The sequence below is a fragment of the Bidens hawaiensis genome, unplaced genomic scaffold (genome assembly GCF_021521415.1).
Source record: "Bidens hawaiensis isolate Kalapana, Puna unplaced genomic scaffold, B.hawaiensis_p1.1 tig00025194_1, whole genome shotgun sequence".
NCBI classification, from domain to species: Eukaryota; Viridiplantae; Streptophyta; class Magnoliopsida; order Asterales; family Asteraceae; genus Bidens; species Bidens hawaiensis.
This window is the reverse complement of record NW_027494013.1, coordinates 211,409-235,563: the sequence shown is the minus strand read 5'-3', so window position 1 is coordinate 235,563 and position 24,155 is coordinate 211,409. Positions and strand designations below refer to the sequence as shown.

General features: G+C 38.9%; 1 protein-coding gene across 1 annotated transcript; it reads right to left on the bottom strand.

Annotated features, from left to right (window-relative positions):
• Positions 1 to 1,472: 1,472 nt before the first annotated feature.
• Positions 1,473 to 4,994, bottom strand: LOC143571103 (putative disease resistance protein At5g66900). Its single transcript, XM_077056612.1, has 5 exons — positions 4,299 to 4,994; positions 3,809 to 4,212; positions 3,385 to 3,740; positions 3,086 to 3,306; positions 1,473 to 2,496 (listed from the first exon to the last, which is right to left on the bottom strand). Exons 1-5 carry the CDS (start codon positions 4,969 to 4,971, stop codon positions 1,679 to 1,681), a joined length of 2,472 nt encoding a protein of 823 aa, XP_076912727.1. The 5' UTR covers positions 4,972 to 4,994; the 3' UTR covers positions 1,473 to 1,678.
• Between the last annotated feature and the right edge of the window lie 19,161 nt (positions 4,995 to 24,155).

Below are 24,155 nucleotides of genomic sequence, written 5' to 3'. Positions count from 1 at the left end.
GGGGGGGGGTTCCTCCTTGTGACCACCCTCCGGCGTGAGAATCAGACTAGATTGCTCTTTAAATATAAATGTATATTAAGAGATTGCTAGAGCAGATATCAGGTATAATATGATGATGTAAGATAAGATGAGATGGTCATACCATTTGTGGTATTTATAGCCGAAGGTAGGTTTCCAAGGAGGTGTGGCCGGCTGCAACAGTGTTCCTGTTCCACCAACAGTGGCCTACGCACGTGCCCTGCTGGTAGTTGGTGGGTAGGCAGCGGCTGATAGTGACCAGGCCTGCTGTGTACTATTCCTTTTCTACCAACTGCCGGCTACGCACGTGGTATGACAAGAGTTGGTGAGTAGGCAGCGGCTAATAGTGACATACAGTGCAGGAGCATGCTGCTCGCCATACTGTTGTCAATAAGCTGTCGTATCTTTAGTCAGATCTTTTTCCCATACCTCGTCAGGTACAGTACAGAAGATCTTCCCGTATCGTACGGACTGGCTTATTTGGGCGGGAGTATTCCCCCTCCCGCCCTTGTGCGGGATTGTTCCCGGCTTCGCTCATTCCTTCAGGTGACACTGAATGATTGAGAGCTAAGTACCTTGTGCGTGTAGCCTTGCTGCGCGGGTGGCCTTCCCTGATGGCTTGTATCCGAGGCTGCGGGGACAGGCGGAGTCCTTCACCATTGGGAGGCATTTCCTGCGGGAACAGCTTGCGTACTGCGCGTAAGGACGTCACGTCTCTGAGCATGGTTGGTCCTGCGGATCCAGTTGGTTTCTGCGCAGACGTCCTTCTTCCAGGTGAGTCTTGCGGGTCCAACTGGGCTCTGCTGGGACCTACCTCTTCACCTTGAATTATTTAGTCAAAAAATGAACAATTACTGTACAACTGTTAAGTATATACAACATTAATCATTGCTTCAAATTTAATAGGAGTTTGAGCCCTTAATCCAAAAACACCTTTCTTGTTACTTTATATAGTTCATATTGTATAGGTACATTTGTATATTTTTACAGTAATTAAATCCCATTATGTTGCATTATAACTGTTTAACTTTTACAAGTCAAAGGTGAACGAATTTTATTGCATTTTGACGCGGGCCTTGTTGGTTAAATTTGCCATGTATTGGTCCCAGAAGTGCAGGGGCGAAGTTTTGACTTCTTGACTTCAAGGAGTCAAACTGTCATAACTGTATAAGTTTGTTATAATTCTATTCTTTTCTATCATGATCAAATAATGATTTCTTTGTGACTATATGTATCGGCGACTTCTGTATTTATTGAAATTGAGTTACAAAACTGCATACTTTGACAAAAAAAAAAGGTCAACACATTTACATTTACTTTTAAGAGTTCACGGGCAAATTTGTCTTTTATGTACAAAATTGTCACCATGACAGCATCGCACGTGTTTATTACTAGTAGACTTTATAATAAAAAGTTTACATTAAAAAAAACAAAAACAAAATAGCCACACAAAAGTATCATCACTCACATTATTAATTCCAAATAAGTACTTCAAAATTAATTTAAGGTTTTCGAAATTCGGGTTATTACAATAACTCCGCTTTATTATAGTTATCACATTTCACATCGATCGTTGGAAACAAAAACATTATATATGAAGGTCCGTATTTTTATTACTCGCTTGGGGTGCCTGACATCTCGAAGACAGTCCTGCATATGATCATTTGATGATTTTATTTAGGATTTCTTCTCTATCTTCTACCACTTGCTCAGTAGTCACGTTGTGGAACTTGCTCCATTGATTACACATATCTTCACTACATAGCACATTTAGGTGAGATAGCTCCACTATAGACGATGGCAGCTCACCTATTCCAGTACAACCCTTCATGTGAATTGCTCTTAGACCAACTAACTTTCCCATCTCTTCTGGCAACTCGCACAAACTTAAACAATCCGAAATATCCAAGATGCGAAGCTTCTTAAGTCTTGTGATTGATCGAGGCAGCTTTTCGAGTTTTACACACGATTGAAGACTTAAGTTTTCCAAATTAATTAACTTACCAAATTCTTCTGAAATTTCACACAACTCGTTGCAGTTGGTGATGCTCAAAGTCTTAAGGTGGACACTGTCACACAATAACTCCGGGAATCTCACTAAATCTTGGCAGTAATCCATCTCAAGTTCAACCAGTTTTGGCCAGACACTAGTACCGAGTTTTGTTTCAAAAGCATCACCTATTTTGCACATTATGAGCGATACTTTCTGCAAGTTCCCTAAGGCTAAAATGGATGCATTTAGTGAAGAGACTGAAACGAATTCAAGCCTAATCCACGATAGATTGAGTAAACATCCAAGAGGATCGGAGTTCTCAATGTAAGATGGGTATAAACCATAGTTCGTGACGTTTAAAACCTTTAACTTTTGCATTCCCTTCATGAAGTGGGGTAAAGTGTAGGTTTTTGACTTTAAGTTCAACACCATAACTTCAACTTCAGGGACTTTCAAGTCACACCATCTTGAAGAGAACAACTCTCCTGCAAATATACATTTTATAAGAAACATTAACGCAATGTTTTAAAAACAGTTCGTACCGGCCAGTTGAACCAGTCATACCGGATTCCGAACATGCAGCCAGTTTTTAGAGCCCGGTATTTTTTGACGTTTTGCTAGAGCATCGTACCGCCGGTTTTTTTAAAAATACTGGTTTTAAGCCTGATAGATTTTTATACTTTTTGCAGCCCGTATTTTTTTTATAATGACTTTTAAGTTTTAACCTAACAAATAAAATTGAAAAGGAGTAAACCAGTAAAAATGTCATAAACTCATTGCACACTTTTATTTTTTAATAACTTTGTTTGAAAATCAAGTGCTTCTGTATTATTTTTAAATTTTGGATAATTTTATTATGGAATTATGTACTTTTGGGTTGTTTTTTGAGTTAAACTTGCAGTTATATGAAATTACAAGGTAAACTATACAGCATGGTTAAACCTCCCGGTTCAATCGGTTGTACCATTTTTTAGCCTAATTCGGTACAAGTAAAAGACCAGTTTTTAAAACATTGCATTAACGCGTCAAAATGTAAGAAATAAAAGAGTAGGTTTTGATGGACTAAAGCAACACCTGTAGAAATAGACAATATGCAGGCCCGCATGGGTTCTTGGAGTTTCCAAATTGATGCGGGTAGATCTTCTCCTGGTGCATTTATAATCAATCTTTTTCGGTGTGCAATTGGTACTTCTGGTTTGCTACTTAGGTGAATGGCAAGTTCCCTCAGCATATCATGTTGTTTGAGAAATTGCTGGTCACAATAGTTAACTGTGGTGTCTGAATCTTTGTTCAAACTATACATTTTGGAGATTAGATTTGCAATCAAATATATGCAATTAATACAAACTAATTAAGAAAGCTTAGGGACCTACCTGGTGGCCACAAGCTTGATTAGATTTTTGTATGAAAGGACAAGGATCTTGTTGAACGTTTCTTGGCCCTCATGATCATGGTTGTATAAATGCGCCCACATATCTACGAGAGCGGTAGCAGGGATCCTTTGATCTTCAGGGAACAACCCAAAGTCCATATAACATTCCTTGAGCTCTTCACTCAATGTTATAACGCTTCTTTCTAAACGGTTGCGTACTTGTTCATTCAAATCTAGAACCGAATTACCATCAGCCAAAGAGTCTTGCATAAATCTCCAATATGACTCGTCTTTTCCATTTAAGGAACGGCCCACCACTGTAAGGGTGAGCGGATGTTTCTTACAACATATCACCATCTACAGAGAAACCGTATATTTGTTTAAATCGATGACATTTTCATATAAAGGACGGAACATTTTATTACCTGCTCTACAAGATATTCCTTAATAGTAGTTCTTGGTCTCTTCTTGCTTTTAGTAAATGCAGAATTGCGGAAGAGAATATTGGCATCTTTCTCGCTCAAAGGGTCAAACTCAAACACATCAAACTGGGAAAAGGGTGTCCTGGAAGTGACCAGAATCGTGCATCCTTTGATATTTAATGGAAAGTTGTCAATAAACGTATGATCCCACACATCATCCAATACCAAAAGCACAGGGCTTGATACATTCTCATGCAAAAAGTTCCCCAACTTATTTTTCGCATCTTCGTCGGTTTGAAACGGAATCGGCTGATTGGATGGTTGCAGATTAAAGAGATTATTAACGATTACCTTAAAGTTGGGTGATTCCGAAACTGTCACAAAGAATACGTTTTCCCCAAATTTGCCTGTCCAAATATATATATATATTATAAAACTTATAATCAAATTCAAACAATTCTCATTCGTCTTTAATCCAAAACAATACGATTACCTTTAACTTGATGATCATGGCAGAGCATTGTTACCAAAGTCGTCTTTCCACATCCACCAGCAGCTGCAACAACCAAAACCGAGCTTTCATCGATATCCATCATATCGTCATAAAGAACCTTCGCCTTAAGCTTCTCTAACGGCTCATCAAACCCCACAACGCCCGCATCAAGGGGCGGAACACGCCAACCTAACTCCCGCCTTTCACTCCCCATTTGAATAATATGATAACTTCTCGAAGAACAACTAGTATTACTTAATGTGTGACCGATATGTTTCACATCCAGTGATAAAGTCTCGACTTGAACACGCAGCTGTTTAATATCCCGAACCTGATCCGCTTGAACCTCAAGCTGAAATAATCTTAGCAGCTTATCATTGGCGTCTTTTAGCTTCATTGAGTGAAAGAACCGCTTGATTACATTCCACTTGATTTTCTCACACTTTCGGACAAGTTTGTCAGCGTTTTTGATGGGTTCGGTGAACATGTCGGACGGTTGATCCAGTATCTGATTCAGCTTGTCAACGTCGTTGATGAGATGGGTTATTTTGTTTAAGGTGTCTTGGAGTTGAGCCAGTTCGGATTTGAAGTTGAGTGTTGTTTTGATGACTGATATGACGAGTCCAGTTAGGTTGGAAATCGATTCCGAAAGAAGAGGATCCACAATATCCATTTGTTGTCTTTTTACAAACTGGAATTGAATGTTACAGGAAGAAAAGAATCAAGGAAGACAATGATTTGATCATTTTCTTGAAGAAGACCATCGTTGACAATTCGTTACGTTGACTTTGCTTTACACTGTACACACACTACTCTACTCTAATATTTTGTTTTTATGCAATTTTTGCAATTTTAGTTTGTGTAGTGGAGTGATGAGATTGGTGTTTTATGTGATTGTTGTCTTTATCATTTTGTTTTCACGGCATCGGCTGATGATAAGAGATTAGGCGAGTATGTGACGTTTACTAGTTTGATCATTTAACTGTATGGGGTTTATCACACCGCATTGTCGTAACTTCGGGCGGGTATTCACGGGTGTTGGCTTTAGGTGAGGGTTTTCCCCGGATAGAAAGGCGATAGTATCCCGATTTGATGAATTTAGTCAGTGACCAATTTGAAAGATTCATTGGTCATTATAAAAAAAATTACACTCTACTAATAAATATAGAGAAACTAAAATTATGAATTTGATATTCTTTTATATTGATTTGAATTGTCAATGAGCTTTAACTAAACTGGTATTGGAGTGGAGGTGAAGATTTGGATCGGAGGCTGCAAGGTCTCAAGTATATCCGTCTCAATTGGATTTTACTGTAGTGGGTTTTCAGGAAAGGGATTTTCTCCGGAACATAAGATTATGGGTTTGGCTACATAGTATTTTTAGTTTATTACACAAGAATACGTTTCTGTAGTCTACACCCGAACTTTTAAATTGATTATAGGTTAACGAATATAACACATAAACCCTTAAGCTATCTAAATTGTATTGACATAAAATTTTATTAAAAAAGTTATCATGCTCAAAACATTTCTTCATAAAAAATTGTAATGGTTTTAAAAGTTACATCTAGAGGTGCACAAAACGGTTAACCAGTTTTTTTTGTAACTGTTTTTTTTAATACCCTAACCGGTTAGACCGGTTAATCGGTTAGGTTAACCGGTTTTAACCGTCTGCAGAAGCGGTTTTGATCGGTTAATAACCGGTTTTTTATCAAATAATAGTTAAAAAATCGGTTAACCGGTTAATAACCGGTTTTGAAATCAGAAATACTAACCGGTTAGTAACCGGTGGTTAGGATCGGTTAGTAACCGGTTAGGGTTGGACCGGTTACAAAATCGGTTAAAAACCGGTTAACCGGTTATGTTGTGCACCTCTAGTTACATCATAAGATAATAACATGGGCTATATATAAAGCTTACTGGAAAGGGAAAGGCCTGGACAACTTTGGACTTGAATTAGAGTAGTTTCTTAATTGAAACTTATCTTCTGGCCCAAAATAACAAAGCCCATAGGCTCTCCGCTCTAGCCCTAAAGGAGTTGGTAATCGCACATTCATAATGCATGCTAAACGTACTCTTTGTGATGTGTGAATAAAGTAGACTAGTATAAAATGATGTGAGTAATGTACAGAGATGAAGGTATGTGGCTAATGTATAGAGACGACGTCACTAATCTAGTAATGTTGCATTTGGTATAACTAATAGAGAATGAAGGTAACACATGATTATTCAAAAATGCCCTTATAAGTTTTTATAGACAAAAACACCCTCAATACATTTAAGCAAAACTATGAATTAGTGTGAAACGTTAGAAAACTTTTTCTTCATCCCGTATATTCTTCACTAGATTTGAAAGAAGATCAAACTTTCCACTTACTAGTTGGTACGCGTTAGAAAAATGAGGTTGCATGTTTGAGTCCATTTGAAACCCAAAAGGATTCGTTATGAAACAAGAACATTTTGTATGAACTCGATTAGAAGAGCGGTTTACTTTATCTTTATCTTATATCAATAGCGGTACTGAATAACATTGATTTAGAACCATTGTTACACTTATAAACCCATTACTTGGATGTATCAAATATACGTTTATTAATTTTTCTCAATTTAATTATAAAATTTATATAAAAACGATTACTACATAGAAATCATTCCATATAGATATATGTAAAAAGAAAATAAATTACAATGAATAAGATCTACCCAATAAAAGTATTATTTAAGACAAGCTATAGTACCTATATCTTCTACAATAAGGGATATGTACTTTTGATTGCAACATATCGATGTGTGTATCCATCGACTTTTGTGAAAACTAAAATCTAAATATATTTATGTAACAAAAGAAAAGAAATGGACAAAATGAATTAAATGAGAGGATGAAAATGGAATTTAGGGCCGTGTACGTGAATTCATCACAGTTTGACATATTTTACTTCCACCTTGTAAATTTTGTGGCGTTGAATCTCTTTTGGTCAAAATACAAAAATAAAAAAAGTACATACTGAAAAACTACAAATCTAGTGGTCTAATCTGCAGTAACTCCATGCACGTTTTTTACTAGCGTAAAGGAAACAGGAAGTAGAGACGTTTAAAGAATAATGCTCAAACAGATTTGTTTTTAACGTCAATATCTTTTTTAAAAAATGATGTTCATAAAAGGCTAACCAAACATCATAAATTTTAGTTTACATAAAAAGAATAGAGGTTTAAACCCACCCAATCCAAGAGATACTAACGTTTTTTGTTTCTAGTAACAATCCACGAGAACGAAAAATGGACTATCGAATAAAAAATGGGTTATGTCTTCAAATCATTAGCACTGTAGACAACTTCATTCCTATATTTCCAAATCACCCTCCACATAATACATACTAGACGAGTGCCTGCGCGATGCAGCGGGAAATACAGGCTTTAATAATCACATAAGAGATTTTTGGGTGCTCATCGTTCCATTTGAAACCATGGATTAATAATTCTTACTTTAAACTCAATTTAGTAGCGAAGTACAAATGAAACCGAAATCTAACCATTGTTAATGGTTTGTTTTTGTTGGGTTTTAATTTTCAACAGTTTGGTTTCAGTTTTTGATGACAAAAAACGGCTTGGCTCACGGCTTAGTTTAAAACCATCAAAACCGGACCACAAACCTCTATACGTAAGATGTTATTTTTTTAACTGAAAACAAACTATGACAATATCATACTCAAATTAAAGAGAATAAGATGCTCGTTTTTATGGTGCAATTTTTTTAACAAAATATTAAAGTATGAAAAAGTTATGACCGTTTAAAAATCGTGAGGGAATTTGGGTTAAAAGTGAAATTATAAATAATATATAGTTAAAAGATGGGAGATCAAAGTTATAACTATTCTTTAAATTTTCAAATGTTAATTAAAGTTGAGGGGGCAAGGTTGTAAATAATTTGAAGAATTATAAAAGATACCGTTAAACATAGTGTTAGAATGACTACTCTATACCCCTCTTTATAGTTGTACCATGTGTTTAAGCAATTGTAAATTACTTAAAATTGGGTATCTTAATTTGCCCATGGGTGGTGCATTATATATAGTATAGATAATTCTCTCCACGACCTTTTCTTCTTCCTCGATAAAATACACTTTTTGAGCCAATTTTTTATCGTATATTATCTGGTTGCATTGGGGAAGTAACCGAAACTTGAAGCTATTTCCAAACCAAAATTCAAGCCTTTTCCGCAACAACACACGAGGTAAAAAGATTTTTGAGTCGTCTCCATGCGTTTAGACTTTAGAACGGACACATTATAATGGAATATATTCAATCGAAGTCTCCACAAAGAAATATTAACTTGTTTTGAAATGCTCTTATTCCAAATAGTTTCCATAGAAAACATATTCTTTTCTATGAATTTCTTTTATTTTAATCGTAAACTCCTTTTGATTTTCAACTCCTAAGCCCACCCACAAATCATTATTTTTCGTCCAGTCATGCTTTTTTTAAGCAAGTTCAGAAATGACATATAGTTCTCCTCTTTCACTCCCCCTTAAAAACGTGTGGGTTGGCAGGTGTCACACCCCGCCAAGGCGAAAACGCGGGCGCTCGATGTTCATGGATAATCACAGCTATTGATTAATGTGGTGATCCTACATGCGATGCGATGCTTGTAAATGTCCACAAATATCTTCCTTAATTTAATAACCTGAAAAACATACTTAAAAGTCAACATAATGTTGGTGAGTTCACAGGTTATAAATGCATGATTAAACTCGTTGTTTTGAAAATATTGTGTTTCAAATGTTTAAAATGTATAAAACAAGTTATGATTTCTCAAATATATGGTTTCTTGATAAGCTTATGTTTTCATGACAAAAACGTGGTTTAAGACTTGTTCATGTTTACGTAAATAAAACGTAGATTAAAGTTATTTATGTTTTCGTGATTAAAATGTACACAGACTTATTTATGAAGTTGAAAACATTGTTTGTTATGAGTGAGTTTTCCCGATGAAAATGATGTCCAAAAAGTTTACGCTTACGAACATAAAAGCCCTTTAATATATAAGTGAGTATATGCAATGCAATGCAATACGATATATACGATAACCTAAACAAGATTGATAATCCTCCGTAGACTAGCTAAGAATACGAATTAATATATGACAATGAGCCTATAATCAAACCCAAATCCATATGTATGCCCGGTAACCGTGCCATCACGGTGTGAATTATAGAATATATGTTCCCATTAACACGTCGGTTAGAGCGACTAACCATGAGCGGGGGATCAATCCCGATAGTACTACCCACATATTCCCCGGCTAAACCCATAGTTAATGATTATAGAATGTATTGATCCGAAGATCTTAAGGGCCTCGTGTAACTCATGCTCATATTAAGATTCTATGCCTTGCTTACTAACTATCGTATACAATAATTTTATGTAAAGTTGTCAAATAGGTTTATGTAACGTTACGAAATAAGTGCATTTAAAGTTATCAAATATGTTTATGCAAAGTTACTAAATAAGTTTATGAAACGTAATCATATCAGTTTATGAAAAGTTACTAAATAAGTTTATGAAACGTAACCAAACAAGTTTATGAGAAGTTACTAAATGAGTTTATGCAAATTTACTAAGTCCATGCAAAGTTATAAAATAAGTTTAGTATGTTTCTCCCCCTAGTTTGTAAAACAGTAAAAGAGAAAAGGGGCCGTGAAACTCACCTCAGTGTCGATAAGTAGTGATGACAAAAGATCTGGGCGGTATCCGACCTAAGTGTGACCACTAGACAAGCTAAGTGAAGATTTCTAGGAAACTAAGATGAGCTCCAACACTAGTACTTGGTTCCAACTCTTAAAACCGTGGTGGTTTAAGGTGAGAGTTACGGTGTCGTATGGTGGTTTAGGGTTGGAACCGTGAATGGTGAAGTTGGTGGTGGCTTAAGGATGGTGGTCAATTAAGGGTGGTGGTGGCCATCGTTTAAGAAACAGAAGAGGGAGAGGTGTGCATGCAAGAATGTTTTGATTGCTAGAAAGTTATGGTTTGGTCCTAAGTGCTTAAGGTTCGTTATATATGGTTACTACTCATGCCTTGGCATTTATGTGAGACTACTTGGTGTGGGAGTGCATGGAAATGAGGAATGAGTTAAAAGTACTTTTCAATGCTTGACTAGCATCTAGCCTATGTTTTTGCAAAAAAACCTTTTATGTAGTATCTTCTTTTAAACCTTTAATGTCTAGTACTTTACTTTTGACTTTCTCTTAGTCAAGTTGATGCTTTATAGGGGATTTGGTCTATGCACTCTTGTAGCTAATCGGTCAAGAGTGTGTAGTTGACTTTTGCTTTTCTTCTTGGTTAATTTATCTTTAACATCTTTTTGGTGAAAAACTTATACCCAAGACATATTTTTCTTCCTTTCTTTTTGTTGATAGAATTACCATAGAAAATTTGTATGCATGGCATTTGATTCCCTACTATGCTAGATGACAAATACTCTATGTGTGTGTATTTCGTAGGGTGGGTTGAGAGAATGGTGAAATTTGACTATTCTTTCTAACTATTTATTTGTTTTCATTAGCCTAGTTAATGTAAGGTTTTAAATATGGCAAGTTCTTCGTAATGAGTAGCAAAACAGTGATATTTACTTTTTCACCTTTTCAATGAAATGGTTGGGTTGGCATATGCATGTGTATGCATTTTGTCTATAACTACGCAACACCTGGGAACGCATCTTTTGAGATTATTATGTGTTATTTGGATATTCCTTTGGGTTGTATTAATTTAGCGTTGAAGTTTTTTTTTAAATTATTAGTTTTGACGTACTCTCATATATAGTCGTAATATGCATTTGTTTACATCGGGTTGTTCATCAAACTACAAAGTATCGTTACGTTTCGGACACGGTACAGAGTCTCTATATATATAGTCTCACCAATGTCTGGTGTTTGCACGCGTGAAATGGTAATCCTATAATTACATGGAGTTTACTAGACTTTAAATGAAATAATAAACATGCAGATGTTTTAAGGAGCTTGGGTTCAATAATAATGTTTAATTATCACTAATAAATTGTACGGATATTACGGGTTGTCACAGCAGGTTTGCGGGTTGGCAGGTTGACGGGTTGAAATGTGAAACCCGAACCCGACCCATATTATTATTGGTGTCAAATATGACAACCCTAACCACAGACACATAAATTCGGGTCCACCCGAACACGACCCGTTTAAGGACGCGGTGGGAAGGAAGGAGCCCTAGCCTCTGTCCGGCCGATCATTCCGCTGGCATCCCGCATTCACGCCAAGCGTTTAAACAAGTTAATTTATATAATCATACATACAAATTATAGTAAAATCAAAACCATATATTGTAAAATTCAAATGAAATTTAAGCATGAGTCGATATAGATATAGATGAATTTGACGATATGTTCATGCATATTGGTGAATGGAAAGAAGAAATGCATCTTGGGTAATGAAATTCTGGTTGAGAATTTAAAAGTGTCATTCACGAAAAATAGTATTTAAAAGGAGACCTAAAAAGGTAATATGAGAAATGAAAAATAAGTAAATTCTCCAACACATTTTAAAACTAAAGAGGGAATATACAATTAATTTTAAAATATCTAATATTAAACGGGTTAACGGGTCAACCCGTTTTTGTACAGGTCAACCCGAGCCCGACCTGTTTAGAAAACAGGTCAACCCGTACCCGTCCCGTCTTTTAAATGGGTAGTATTAGCCGAACCAAAACCTGTTTTTTTTCGTGTCGGGTTCGAATTGGGTTTCGGGTCGTGTCAAGAATCGACACCCCTACCCTCTAATAATCATACGCCAATCCCAAACCCACATATTATTTGTTTTGGACAAAAATCTGCTAAGGATAATGTATCCAAATCTGTTATGTGAGGTTTAGTGCTAAAATGATAACATCGATTATATGAACGAAATAGAGATGAACACCGTGATTTGATCACGAGAAAAAGCCCTTAACCAAGATAGTCTTACTTCGGTCAAAACTTATCAAGGTAATCGTTGGTAAAATAGCTTCGGTCAAGGATTAATAAGATAATCCTTGGCCGAATTACTTTAGTCAATAATCAACAAGGTAACCTTTGGTCGATGAGTATGTGGTTATCATGGTCTCCGGCACAAAAAACCCCCGGACGGTGAAAACTATCACCGTCGATTATATTAATGACAAAATTCAGGTTACAAAGGTGGAGATATGATCAAAGATTACCAAGAATATGTAAGTGTGTGTGTGTGTATGAACTGCTAGAGAGAGTTCTTGACAGAGTATTTGAGAGTGTAAGCAGTGAATGAATGTGAACAAGTGTCCTAACTTTGATCATAATCTCAATATAAATAATAAATAAAAGCTAACTAACTCCTATTTTTATGGCACTACTCCCACTAACTTAGTCTTCACCATTGACCACGTGATGGAGGTGTCTTGTAGCTTAATTTTAGGTATACCACGTCTTGGAGCCGTTAATGTTGATAAATATCAACATTCATATAAGAAACAACCGTTAACAGCACCAAATACCGAGGATCCATGATCCTGACAAAGCTCTGGAACTCTTCAGAAGGATAATTGATCCAGACACGTCTTCAAGAATAACATATCATCAGTACTCAGTTATTTGTGACACAACAAGAAGTCCTATAAATCCGCCATTATCCCCACTAAACGTGTTACAGCCATTTGACCACCTGCTTGACAAGTTCACTAGCGAGATATCCGGTGGAATAAGTCTTGGCGCCGTTATACTTATTAAATAACAACCTACACACAAGAAACAATTGTTAATAATACCAAGTACTGAGGACCACTGATCCTGACAGGATCTGTCTAAGGATAACTGATCCAAGAACATATGTCAGGATAACGTATCCACAACGTCAAATTTCCATGCCCTAACATTATTATTATTATTATTATTGTTATTATTATCTTTAATTAATCTGTTTTTATTTTTTCCATGGCATATAATTTTGGATAGATTGAGAAATGTATCTTGACCGATCCAATAATCCAACCAGATATTAAAGGAGTTGCAGGTGTGAAAGAAAAACATGTTTATTGATAGCCAGTGACGAAACATAAACGAAAACGGGCGGGAGAGAGAGAGGACTTCTTGGGCCTATATGAAGCTTCTCCCATGTTAATAGTAATCCAACCAAACATCCATGTAAAACAGTAAACCGTTTTTAATAGCTTTCAATAATCCTGATAACAGTGTGTTAGCAGTATATTATAACTTTTTTAATAAATACTTGTTATAACAATTGGATGTAAATAATCCCAACAATAGACTATTGCAAATAACAGCTTTAACTAACGAGTAAACTGTTGACGGTTTGATCTTTTAACATATTTGTTCCCAAACTAGTTGTGACGAACGAAAGCTTAACTCCGTTACTCTCCGGTCGTCGAAAAAACTCTTGTTTTGGCTAGAAAACTCAACATTTTCGTCCTTCACATCTTAGTAACATTAGATCGGACCTTTAGGGACTTTTTTCTAGTTAAAGCCCCAATTATTGTGGTTGTCGGAACTCCAAAACCACCGTCGGAGTCAATGGTGGTAGAAGAAGAGGGTCAAACTAGGGCTCCAACAACAAGAACGAGCGACTGCCTTTTTAGTAAGTATAGTTTAAGAACCATTCTAAAACAACATAAAGGTCCTTTAATTAGTCATTCATATTACACTTCTATGAAATTATCGTGATAAATCCCTTACTCTTCACATATGGATTCTATTTCAATATACTACAAATCAATATATCAATGAGTAGTAGAAACATTCAACGTTGCACATTCAATCATGTTGCATATAATCTAGCAATAACATAATATCGCCCAAATTAAATCCTTAGCGTTCTAACCACATATAGTGGTTTTGAAAAGAAAATGTTTAAGCATAAGTTAAAACTAGTTGAAACAAGTTCTTTGTACTTAAACTCCGAGCTCAAACTATCTATAATATATATAAACGAAAACATAAAAATCCTATGTGTCGCGATATGGTCGCTTCCCCTTTTTATGGAGTCACCAGATTTGCTTGATTTTTAAATGGAGGTTTCTAATGCATTTGATCCGAATTCACGGGTATGAATCTTACCAAACTCAGATATTTCTTAAACGGGTTATAAAATCTCATTAAATTAAAAACTAATCTCACCAAATATTTGATATAAAAATCCTATAAAGTAGGGATATACAAAAAATTAATATATGATTTATTTAAAAAAGATATATATTATTTATAATTAAAAAACCAATTTTATAGTAAAAAAAATAAACAGACATTGGGTCTCATCAAACTCATATAGCTTTTAAACCGGGTTATAACATCTCATTTATTTGTGAAACAATTTATTATCAAAGCATAAGTATATTATTAACTTTCATACAATAAAAATAATAAAAATTCAAAAAAATCAATAAATATTAAAAAAATAATATAAAATAACCCCCGTAATACGGGGGATAAAACTAGTGACTAATATTTTACATTCGAGCATATTTAGTTTATTATTTAAAAATTTATATTAAAATAAAGTTTAGTATTTATATAAATTATGTTTGTTTAAACTCGTGACTTAGTAAACTTGTTGCATAAAACTCATTTCTTTAGAAAACCATTCAAAAGCTCAAATTTAAGCTTATGTTCGTTTAATCACAACTTGGTTAAAATAATTTATCAAGAAAGCCCCGAATACATTGCACCTTCAAGGCAAATGAATATCTTTTTAACAAATTTTAAAACACCGACATTATTTTTTATAAGGTTAGACAAAATATATAATTTGAGGAACACTTGGAAATTTGCCTGTGGTTGCAGACCTGTAGGCTGTCATGAATCATGAGACCAAACTAGTCAAAACATTGATACCTCCTCCACCTCACATCTTTGGTCCCATCCATCCATCTTTGATTCTTTTCTCAACTTGACAACTTTTATCGTAGCTTATACATAATAAATTGGTTATATCCATTCAAAAATATTTAACACAATAAATTCTAGAAATCTATTATATAATTTGATACAATGTTGGACCTCAAATGATCAAATCTTATCAATTCCTTCCTATCTTTGATGATAGCTGCTGCATCATTTCAATTTCATTATTAGTCATCATATTATATATAATAGATCAATTCTGTTTGCACTTCAAGCTTTTTTGCGACCTGTAACAGCAAATTATGGCATCATTGTTGTCTAATAGAGAATTTAAATCATCACTGTTCGGGAGGAACGACACCTTAACAAACACGTTGATGCAGTTGGGCTACAAACCCTAAAATATTATCTAATAATTTTTAAAATAGCTTAGTGATCGATATGTCTAAAATCTTTCAAATATTACTCGACATAAATCATAAATGTGACGAGCTAGACTCTTTTTCATAGCGCCACTAGGAAAACTTTTAGTTCATCTTTTAAAAGAACTTAATCAATAGCTCTTTAAGTCTCTAAAAAGTAATTAGATTTCAAGTCTAAACCTTAATTGTATTTTTGATTTAGGATTGATAACTTAATTACAAATAACCCTTATTTATAACCCTCTAATATTTAACCCATACTGAAGAAGCGTGTATCGACTTACTTGTATACGATCAACGTTCCTCGGGTACGAGTATGCTATATCACCGATGGTTTTCCGAGATACGAGTTCCTCCACCTACAAAACCAACAGCACCGTGAGCTTACCCCTCAGAAAGGGACAGAGGGGTCCTCTTTGGGGTAACCCTCCGGTGTGAGAATCAGGTATTATAGAGGATGTGAAAATGAGTAAAGGACTTAGAATATATTTTCTTGCCCTTCCCACTGTTGAGGTGGTGTGGTATTTATATTATTAGGGTTTCCAATGATTGGGCTCAGACCCAATTAGGACCTTTTTGGCCTCCTCCTATTGCTTCGCGCCACGTGTACTTAGGACACCTGGTGCTTTTTCATTGATTATTCTCTGACCAAGGTATTTCACCTGACCCATGTGCCATCACGTGGTGCCACATGGGCTTTGCTGAGTTGTCCACCCTTCATTGGCAGCTGTCAACATCAGCACATTCTTTATTCCTTAAAAGATACCTTCTGGAAGGTTGCCTGATGAGTACAATCATGGTTGTCCTTATCCTGATTTGGATTAGACTATTGTCACATTTGTTGTGTGTCGCTTACGCGTGGCCTTTATGCGCCTATCCCGGGGATGCGCAAGGTCTTCTCTTTATTCTCACACTAAATGTGTGTGTTGTGTGCATATGTGATATGCGCCACGCGCAGATGTTTCATGCGCTTGCGCATAGGTTTTGGCTTTGTGGGTTGACCCGCCCCGCTTGCGCTTGCACTTGCGCATATGTGATATGCGCCACGCGCAGATGTTTCCTGATTTCAAGCCTCTTGTCTATATCTTGTGGGTTGACCCGCCCCGCTCGATGTTAAGGCGGGTGCATACCCCTTCAAGCCCCCCCAGTCTAATGTGTGTCTTGTCTCGCGCGAGCGAGGTATGATAGATATTAGACTTAATAGTTTGCTTTTTCAATAGGGCTTGTTTTTTCTTTTTCTTTTCTTGTACGCGCGTTGCGCGAAATTCCATCCCTTTGGTTAAAACGAATCGTCAATGCACGTGGTTGGTTGGTGTTGACATGCATCAGAGATGGAGACGTTATGTGTCAGACCTTTCGTGTGCTCGAGGTGCTACAGTGGCCTTTCACGTCTCCTCATACAGTGTCAGGAATACGCGTCGCGCTTATGTTGGCCTACGCCTGCGAGTGGGGGCGCGTGAGCGTAGATCTGATTATTACTTGTTTCTCTTTCTCTCCCCTGGGCCTATAAAACCAAACCTTTTTGAACGGTTTTTTCTTCATCTCCATTGTCACTTTAGAGCTTTACTTGTCATCTAACCCTTCGATTCAGAGCCTTTATCTTTGCTTCCGGATTCTGTGTTTAAACAATCGGATTGCTCTTATTCTGCAATCGCATGTCTCTTAACCCAGACACTACCGAGTCCCCCAGTAAAGGCCGTGTGAAGTCGATGGTTATCTCTAATTTGAAGAAGACCGGCAAGGGTATTCGGGTTGCCGAGGCTTCGTCGGAGGAGGGGGGAAAGAATAAAACGGCGAAAAGATGGGACGAGATCCCCTGCAAGTTGAAACAGCCTGAGCTTGATAGTCTCATTGCTTCTCAGGGTTTTCTCCCTGAGTATAGTTGTCTGCTCCCGGCAGCCGGGCAGACGGCTGCGGATCCTCCTGCCGGCTATATCTCTCTATATTCTCATTTTTTTACTCACTGTAACATTCGTCTTCCGATGACAAGGTTTATAGGTGCGCTCCTTCAATTTTATGGGATTCACATATCCCAAGTTCACCCTTTTGGGTTGGTGCGCATGACTCATTTTGAGTTTATGTGCAAAGCTCAGCGCGAAGAGCCTACTACTCGCCGCTTTCAATATTTCTATAAACCAAAGGTTCAAGATTCTTGGTTTTCGTTTACTCCGCGCAGTCAGAAGGTTAAATGCTGTACTGTCACTTTTAAGAGCCTTCATGACTGGACTGAGAAGTTTTTCTACGTCAAGGCTGGTGTGATTCCAATCCGCATGACTATGCGCGCGATCACTTCTGCGCCCGCGGATGACAATGTCCTTAAGAGCCCAACGGGCACATGGGTTGAGAAGTTATCTGCTGAACCATCCCCCGCCAAGAATATTTGCGAGGAAGCGCTGGTGGGGGTTGGTATGAGCAAGAGGTGGACTGACAGCGAGACTGAGCCTGTCATCCGTGTTGATGGCTCAGGTGGGTTGTTTGTTCATTGCATTAATTCTGCGCGAGTATAATTCGTTTTGCTGATATCGCCTGTCTTGTTTTATGCAGACAGCAAGGAATACATCCACGCCGCCTATGACAAGCATACGGAGGGTGGATCTGCTGCGCTGAACCCTGGGGAAACCTCCTTTCCTGATCGTTTTGAAGATATGTTTATTCCTGTTGACTTAGAGTTTTGCTTTGACAGCGATGCGCCTGGTAAGCCCTTGTATTTGTGTTTAGGCCCTTAGAATACCAAATTTGGTTTTAACATTTCTGTTGCGCGTATTGTAGATGCGCTCGCTAATTATGAGTTGGAGCCTGTGGAAGAGGAATGGGAGGAGGAAGAAGCTGAAGCGCAAAAACTCAAGCGCAAGGCTAAAGGCAAAACTGGCGCAGGGGCCAGTAAAAAACAGAAAAAAGATGATGCCTCTGTTGCCCAGAATCTTCCTCCTACTCAAGTGAAGGGACTTGAGAAAACCAAGGGTTTTACTTCCAAGTTTTCCTCGTCTTCTTTGCCTCAAGGTGTGGGCAATCCTCCAGTCAACACGAGGTATGGTGCTGCCACCTCATCTCTGCGCGCGGCGGACAAGGGAAGCGGTGCTGCGCCTGCTGTTTCGTCTTCTCCAACAGGTATACTTTGTTTATATTTTGTGGTTTTATGAGCGTGATTCCGATAGAGTTATTAATGAAGCTTTGTTCACTCAAATGTTTGTAGAGCCGGCAACGTTGGTGGCTCAACCTCAGGCGCAGCAAGGTGCCAAGGCTATGCCGAAGGTTGTTTTGAAGTCCTCTGTTTTGCCCTCAAAAAGGGGGAAAATGAACTTCATGGCGATGCTTAATTCGCGGACTGCGGTGCGCCAAGGTATTTATTGCGCTTTGATTGTCTGATTTTTTCCTTTAGTTCAAATCATGAATCATTTCTCCTTGTTGGTTTTTTCATAGGAATTATAGCTGGCACACAAGCTGCTGGTGGCACTGCTAGCGCTGGCGCCGTTAGTTCTGCTCCTGCTCCAACAAGTACTGAATCTCCCCTCATTGGGATCACTAAGGAGCAGGAGACTATTTTTCGCGCTGCTCTAACAGCGTCAAGACCTCCCTCACCTCCTCCTGCGCGCAGCCCTCCTCGTGAGACTATTTTTGATTCTTCCAAGTCGCAGGAGAAGAGACTTGTTATAGAGGATGATGAGGAGGTTAATTTTGAAAATTCTGATGGTGGCCGCGTAAGCCCTATAGCGCCACGAGATTTCGTGGCGCAGCCTTTTTCTCATGGGGCATGTAGGAGCTCATCAGCTGGCGCTAATCTTTCTGCCGGTTCTCCTCAGATATAAGTTTATTTTGCTCCGCTGTGCAGACTTCCAAATTAGTGTTTAGATAACTAAAACGTTTCTTTGCGTTGCTTTGTGTTTGTAGGGAGCCGATCACATATACCGCCCGAGCTGGAGTATCACTGAAGAGAGCTCATTCCAATCCTTGGGCGTATGTGAAGACTTTTGGGCTCACTCTGTTCCTCCAGCTGAAACAAGGTTTCAAGAGGACCGCGCTCGCGTGGATTTGCTTAATGAACACCTTTTTGCTGGGTCTGCGTCTTTTGCTGCCTCCCAAGAGCTTCGCAATGATTATATAAAGGTACGTGATGCCCTTGCGGAGGCCAAGCGAGAGGTTAAGATTTCTGCTTGGAATCTTTCTGATGCCCGAGAGAAAGCTGAGAAACTCCAAGCAGAACTTAGCGAGAACCGGGCAAGTTCCAACGCTGCTTTTGTGAAGCGCGGGCTTGAGCTGCAAGCTGCGCGGGAGAGACTGCAAGTGGCAGAGGCAGATGCGGCCAAGTACGCGCGTCGAGCGCGTGACCTGGAGTTGGCAGTGGAGGCGCATGACCAAACTATTGCGCAGGTTAATACTGAAAAATCTTTATTGGAGAGTGAGGTTGCGTTCCTGAAGAAAGAGCTCGATGCTGCGCGAGCGGAAAAGAATGAAGCCTTGGCGGCAGCAGCGTCTGACAAAGAAGAGCTAAAACAAGCCAAGGAAACTGTTAAGTTGTTAAACACTCAAATCCCTGCTCTTGAGACGTCTGTTTCTTCCCTCGTGCAGGACCGTCAATGGCTGATTTCACAGGGTGTGACTCGTTGCGCTTATGCCATGAAATACTCAGACGAGTTTCAGACCCTTGTGATGGACTGTAATGCGTCGTCGCGCTTGGTGGGTCGGGCTGAGGGGTTTAAAGATGGTTATGAATATGGCATGTTAAAGAAGAATCCATCCGACGCTGTCTGCGCTGTCTGCGCTGAGGTGGGGGAGAAGTACTTGAATACTCCAATTCCCATCCTTGAGCAGGTATTTTAACCTTAATGAGTTTACTTGACTTATTTTCATAATCTTTTGTACTTATGCTGTTCCTTGTGACTTGAAGATAGCCGCGCTTGCTGACCAGCTCGATCTTGGCGCTTTAAAGAAATTACTTGATGAATGTGAGGGGACTGGTGGCAATGATGATGGCGCGGGCAACGCTACCTCTGCCAGCGGCTCTGGCGTGGCCAAAGGACCTACTCCTGACGCTATCATGACAGAAAACGACTATATTCAAGACGAACAACTTGATTATGGTAAGTTTGGGGATGACGAGGAGTGGGCTGCGCCAGATGCTGAGGGAGGAAATAATGATGAGGAAGATGAAGAGGCTGATATTAACATAGAGACTTGAAAAGCCCTTCTTGTTTTTTTTTTTTTTTTTTTTTTTTTTGTGTTTGTAGTTTTTACCTCATCATTTGTAAATTTGTAAACTTCTATGTTTCGGAATGAAATTTTGTTTTTCCCTTATTCGCATCTTGCGCATTCCCAATTCATCTCTTTATATTGCATGTGTGTGCTTGTTGAATATAAGGTATGCTTACACATTGAAACTTGAACAAGGTTGTAAGGAAATTATTTTTACTTAATCCTTAACAGTTGTCATATTTCAAGTTATTTTGCGATATTCTGAATATGCTGACACGTGTCTTGGCATTTCATTATTCCTCTTTTGCGCGACGTTATCGTGCATTTATTATAGGGAATTATGAATGAGTTTTTAGCCTTTACGTGTCAGTATGTGTTACTCTGCCTATATCCATTATAATCCCATGCGCGGCCCCGACCTGGGACCTTAACAACTATGCTTTGGCATGTGCTTTGCCTTAGTTGTGCTTAGGTATTTTTATGGTCCAGCTGCGCAATACGTAGGATGGATGCTATGAGTAATTTGAGCTAAGGCTCATATTACTGGGCTAAGGCCCTGACGTTTCAGAGTTAAAACTCGTTAACGCGTCTGAGCTTGAAGCTCGCGCATGTATGTTTTACTTCGTTTTATTTTTAGTTTGATGTCAATACAATGTTGTCATATTGCTCAAAATTAATAAAGGGAAGTGTGAAACATGTATGCAAAAGGTAATAGAACGCATATTAAAATAGAGCGTATCATTATTCATAATGGCTTACAAAGCCTTGATTACAAACTTGACAACTTTTACATGAAACATTTTCTAAGTTGTGCTGCGTTCCATGTGCGCGGGATCTTCTTTCCATTTAAATCTTTTAAAGCGTATGCGCCTTTTCCCAATTCTTCCGAGACTTGATAAGGTCCCTCCCAGTTGGGAGACATCTTTCCCGGGGGTATTGCGCGACTAGCTTCATTGTTCCGAAGGACAAAATCATTCTTCTTGAAGTGGCATTCTTTCACGCGCTGATTGTAGTATTTTTCTAGCTTTTTCTTGTATTTGGCTTCACTGATGATAGCCGCCTCTCTGCGTACCTCAAGTAAATTGATATCCAACCTCCTTTCTTGCTCGTTATCCGTCTTACTCATTATGAGCACTCTATAGGATGGGCATCCAATCTCTGCTGGAATCATAGCCTCCGTTCCATAGGTTAGGCTGAACGGTGACTCGCCATTGCTGGTTTTGCTTAATGTCCTGTGCGCCCACAGGACATTAGGTAACTCCTCGACCCATGCATGGGACTCTCCCTCCAACCTTTTCTTCAGCCCATTCAGCAAGCTTTGGTTCGCGCGTTCCACTTGGCCATTCCCTTGAGGGTGGTATACTGAAGTGAAGACCTGATTGATGTGCAATTCCTTGAACCAACTGGATATCTTCCTGTCAGTGAATTGTTTGCCATTGTCGCTCACGATTTCCATGGGCAGGCCAAAACGGCATATGATGTGGCTCCAAATAAATTGCTTCATTGTCTCGGCTGTGATTTTTGCCAGTGGCTTGGCTTCAACCCATTTTGTGAAATAGTCTACTGCCACTACCAAAAACTTTACTCGCCCTGGCGCTTGTGGTAAGGGACCCACAATATCGATTGCCCACTTGTGGAAAGGCCATGCAGAGGTCACCGGAATCAAGTTGTTCTTTGGCCGCATGGTATTTGGCGCATAGCTCTGACACGCTTTGCATTTTTGGATCTCTTTTAACGCGTCCAAGTACATGCCTGGCCAATAGTAACCTGCGTTCATTGCCTTGGCGATCACCATGCGCGGGCCAGCATGTATTCCACAGATTCCTTCGTGTATCTCTCTGATCACATAGCTTGCTTCCTCAGCGTCTAGGCATTTCATGAGTGGTCCAAGATAAGAGCGTCGATATAACGTACCATCGAGCATTTCGTAGTTCTGCGACTTGTGTCTTATCTTCCTCGCCTGTGCGCGATCGTCTGGTACCTTTCCCTCCTTCAAGAATTCCATTATTGGAGTTATCCATGATGAAGGTGTTGTATGAATTACAAGAACAGACTTCGCTCCCACTGACGGGTTGCTCATTACTTCCACCCTGACATCTTTGCCAAAATGATCGAAGCTGGTTGACGCCATCTTGCTTAGCGCGTCGGCAGACTTATTTTCACTGCGCGGAATTTGTATGATTCTGAAAAGGTCAAATTGTTCGGTGAGTTTCTTCGCCTGCTCTAGATACAGAGGCATGGTGTTCTCCTTGGCATCATAAAGGCCATTGACTTGTGCTGCTACCAGGTATGAATCTAAATGAGCCTCTAGCTTTTTAACTCCGAACTTGTGCGCGATGCGCAAACCAGCCAGCAGGGCTTCATACTCGGCTTCATTGTTGGTGCTCTTGAAATCCAACCTGATTGCGTAAGTATACTCATGATTTTCTGGATCCACCAGTTTGAGGCCTGCGCCGGACCCTTCGTTGTTTGAAGCTCAATCAGTGAATAATCTCCAAACGTTTTCTTCATTATTGGCTTGCGGAGGGTCTACTTCGCGCTGAGCCTCTTCGACTTTTCCTTCAGGGATTTCTGCGATGAATCAGCTAAGACTTGTCCCTTGATTGCTGGACGAGGCTAATAGGTGATCGTGTGCTCCCCTAATTCCAGCGCCCATTTTGTCAGCCTTCCTGAGAGCGCGGGACGTCGCAAGACTTGCTGGATGTTGTAATCAGTCAGGACTTCAATAGGATGACCATTGAAATATCTGTGAAGCTTGCGCGACGCATGCGTTAGTGATAAAACTAGCTTTTCTATGATGGTGTAGCGCGTCTCAGGATCTGTCAGCACCCGACTTACATAATAAATTGGTGTTTGGACTCCCTTGCGATCCACCAATAATACTGCGCCAATAGCGCGCTCTCCTGCTGACAGGTACAACGTTAAAGTTTCACCAGGTAGTGGAGCTGTGAGCGCAGGCAGATTTATCAGACATTCTTTTATCTCGCTGAAAGCTTGCTCGGCCTCAGGCGTCCACTTGAATTGGCTTTTCTTTAAGCAATTTCTCAATGTGTTAATGAATGGGGTAGATTTGCTTGCATGGTTTGCTAGGAACCTGTTAATTGATACCAATCTACCATTCAACCTTTGAACTTCCTTCATGGTGGATGGTGAGGGCATGCCGAGGATAGCCTCCACCTTCTCTGGGTTCACCTTGAAACCATCCTTGGTGACCATTACGCCGAGAAATTTCCCTTCTTCCACGCCGAATGTGCATTTGCTCGGGTTGAGCTTCATGTTTACTTCCTTTAGGCGCCGAAGGGTTTCTTCGATGTCTTTGAGCATTTGTTTTTCCTCCCTGCTTTTAATCACCAA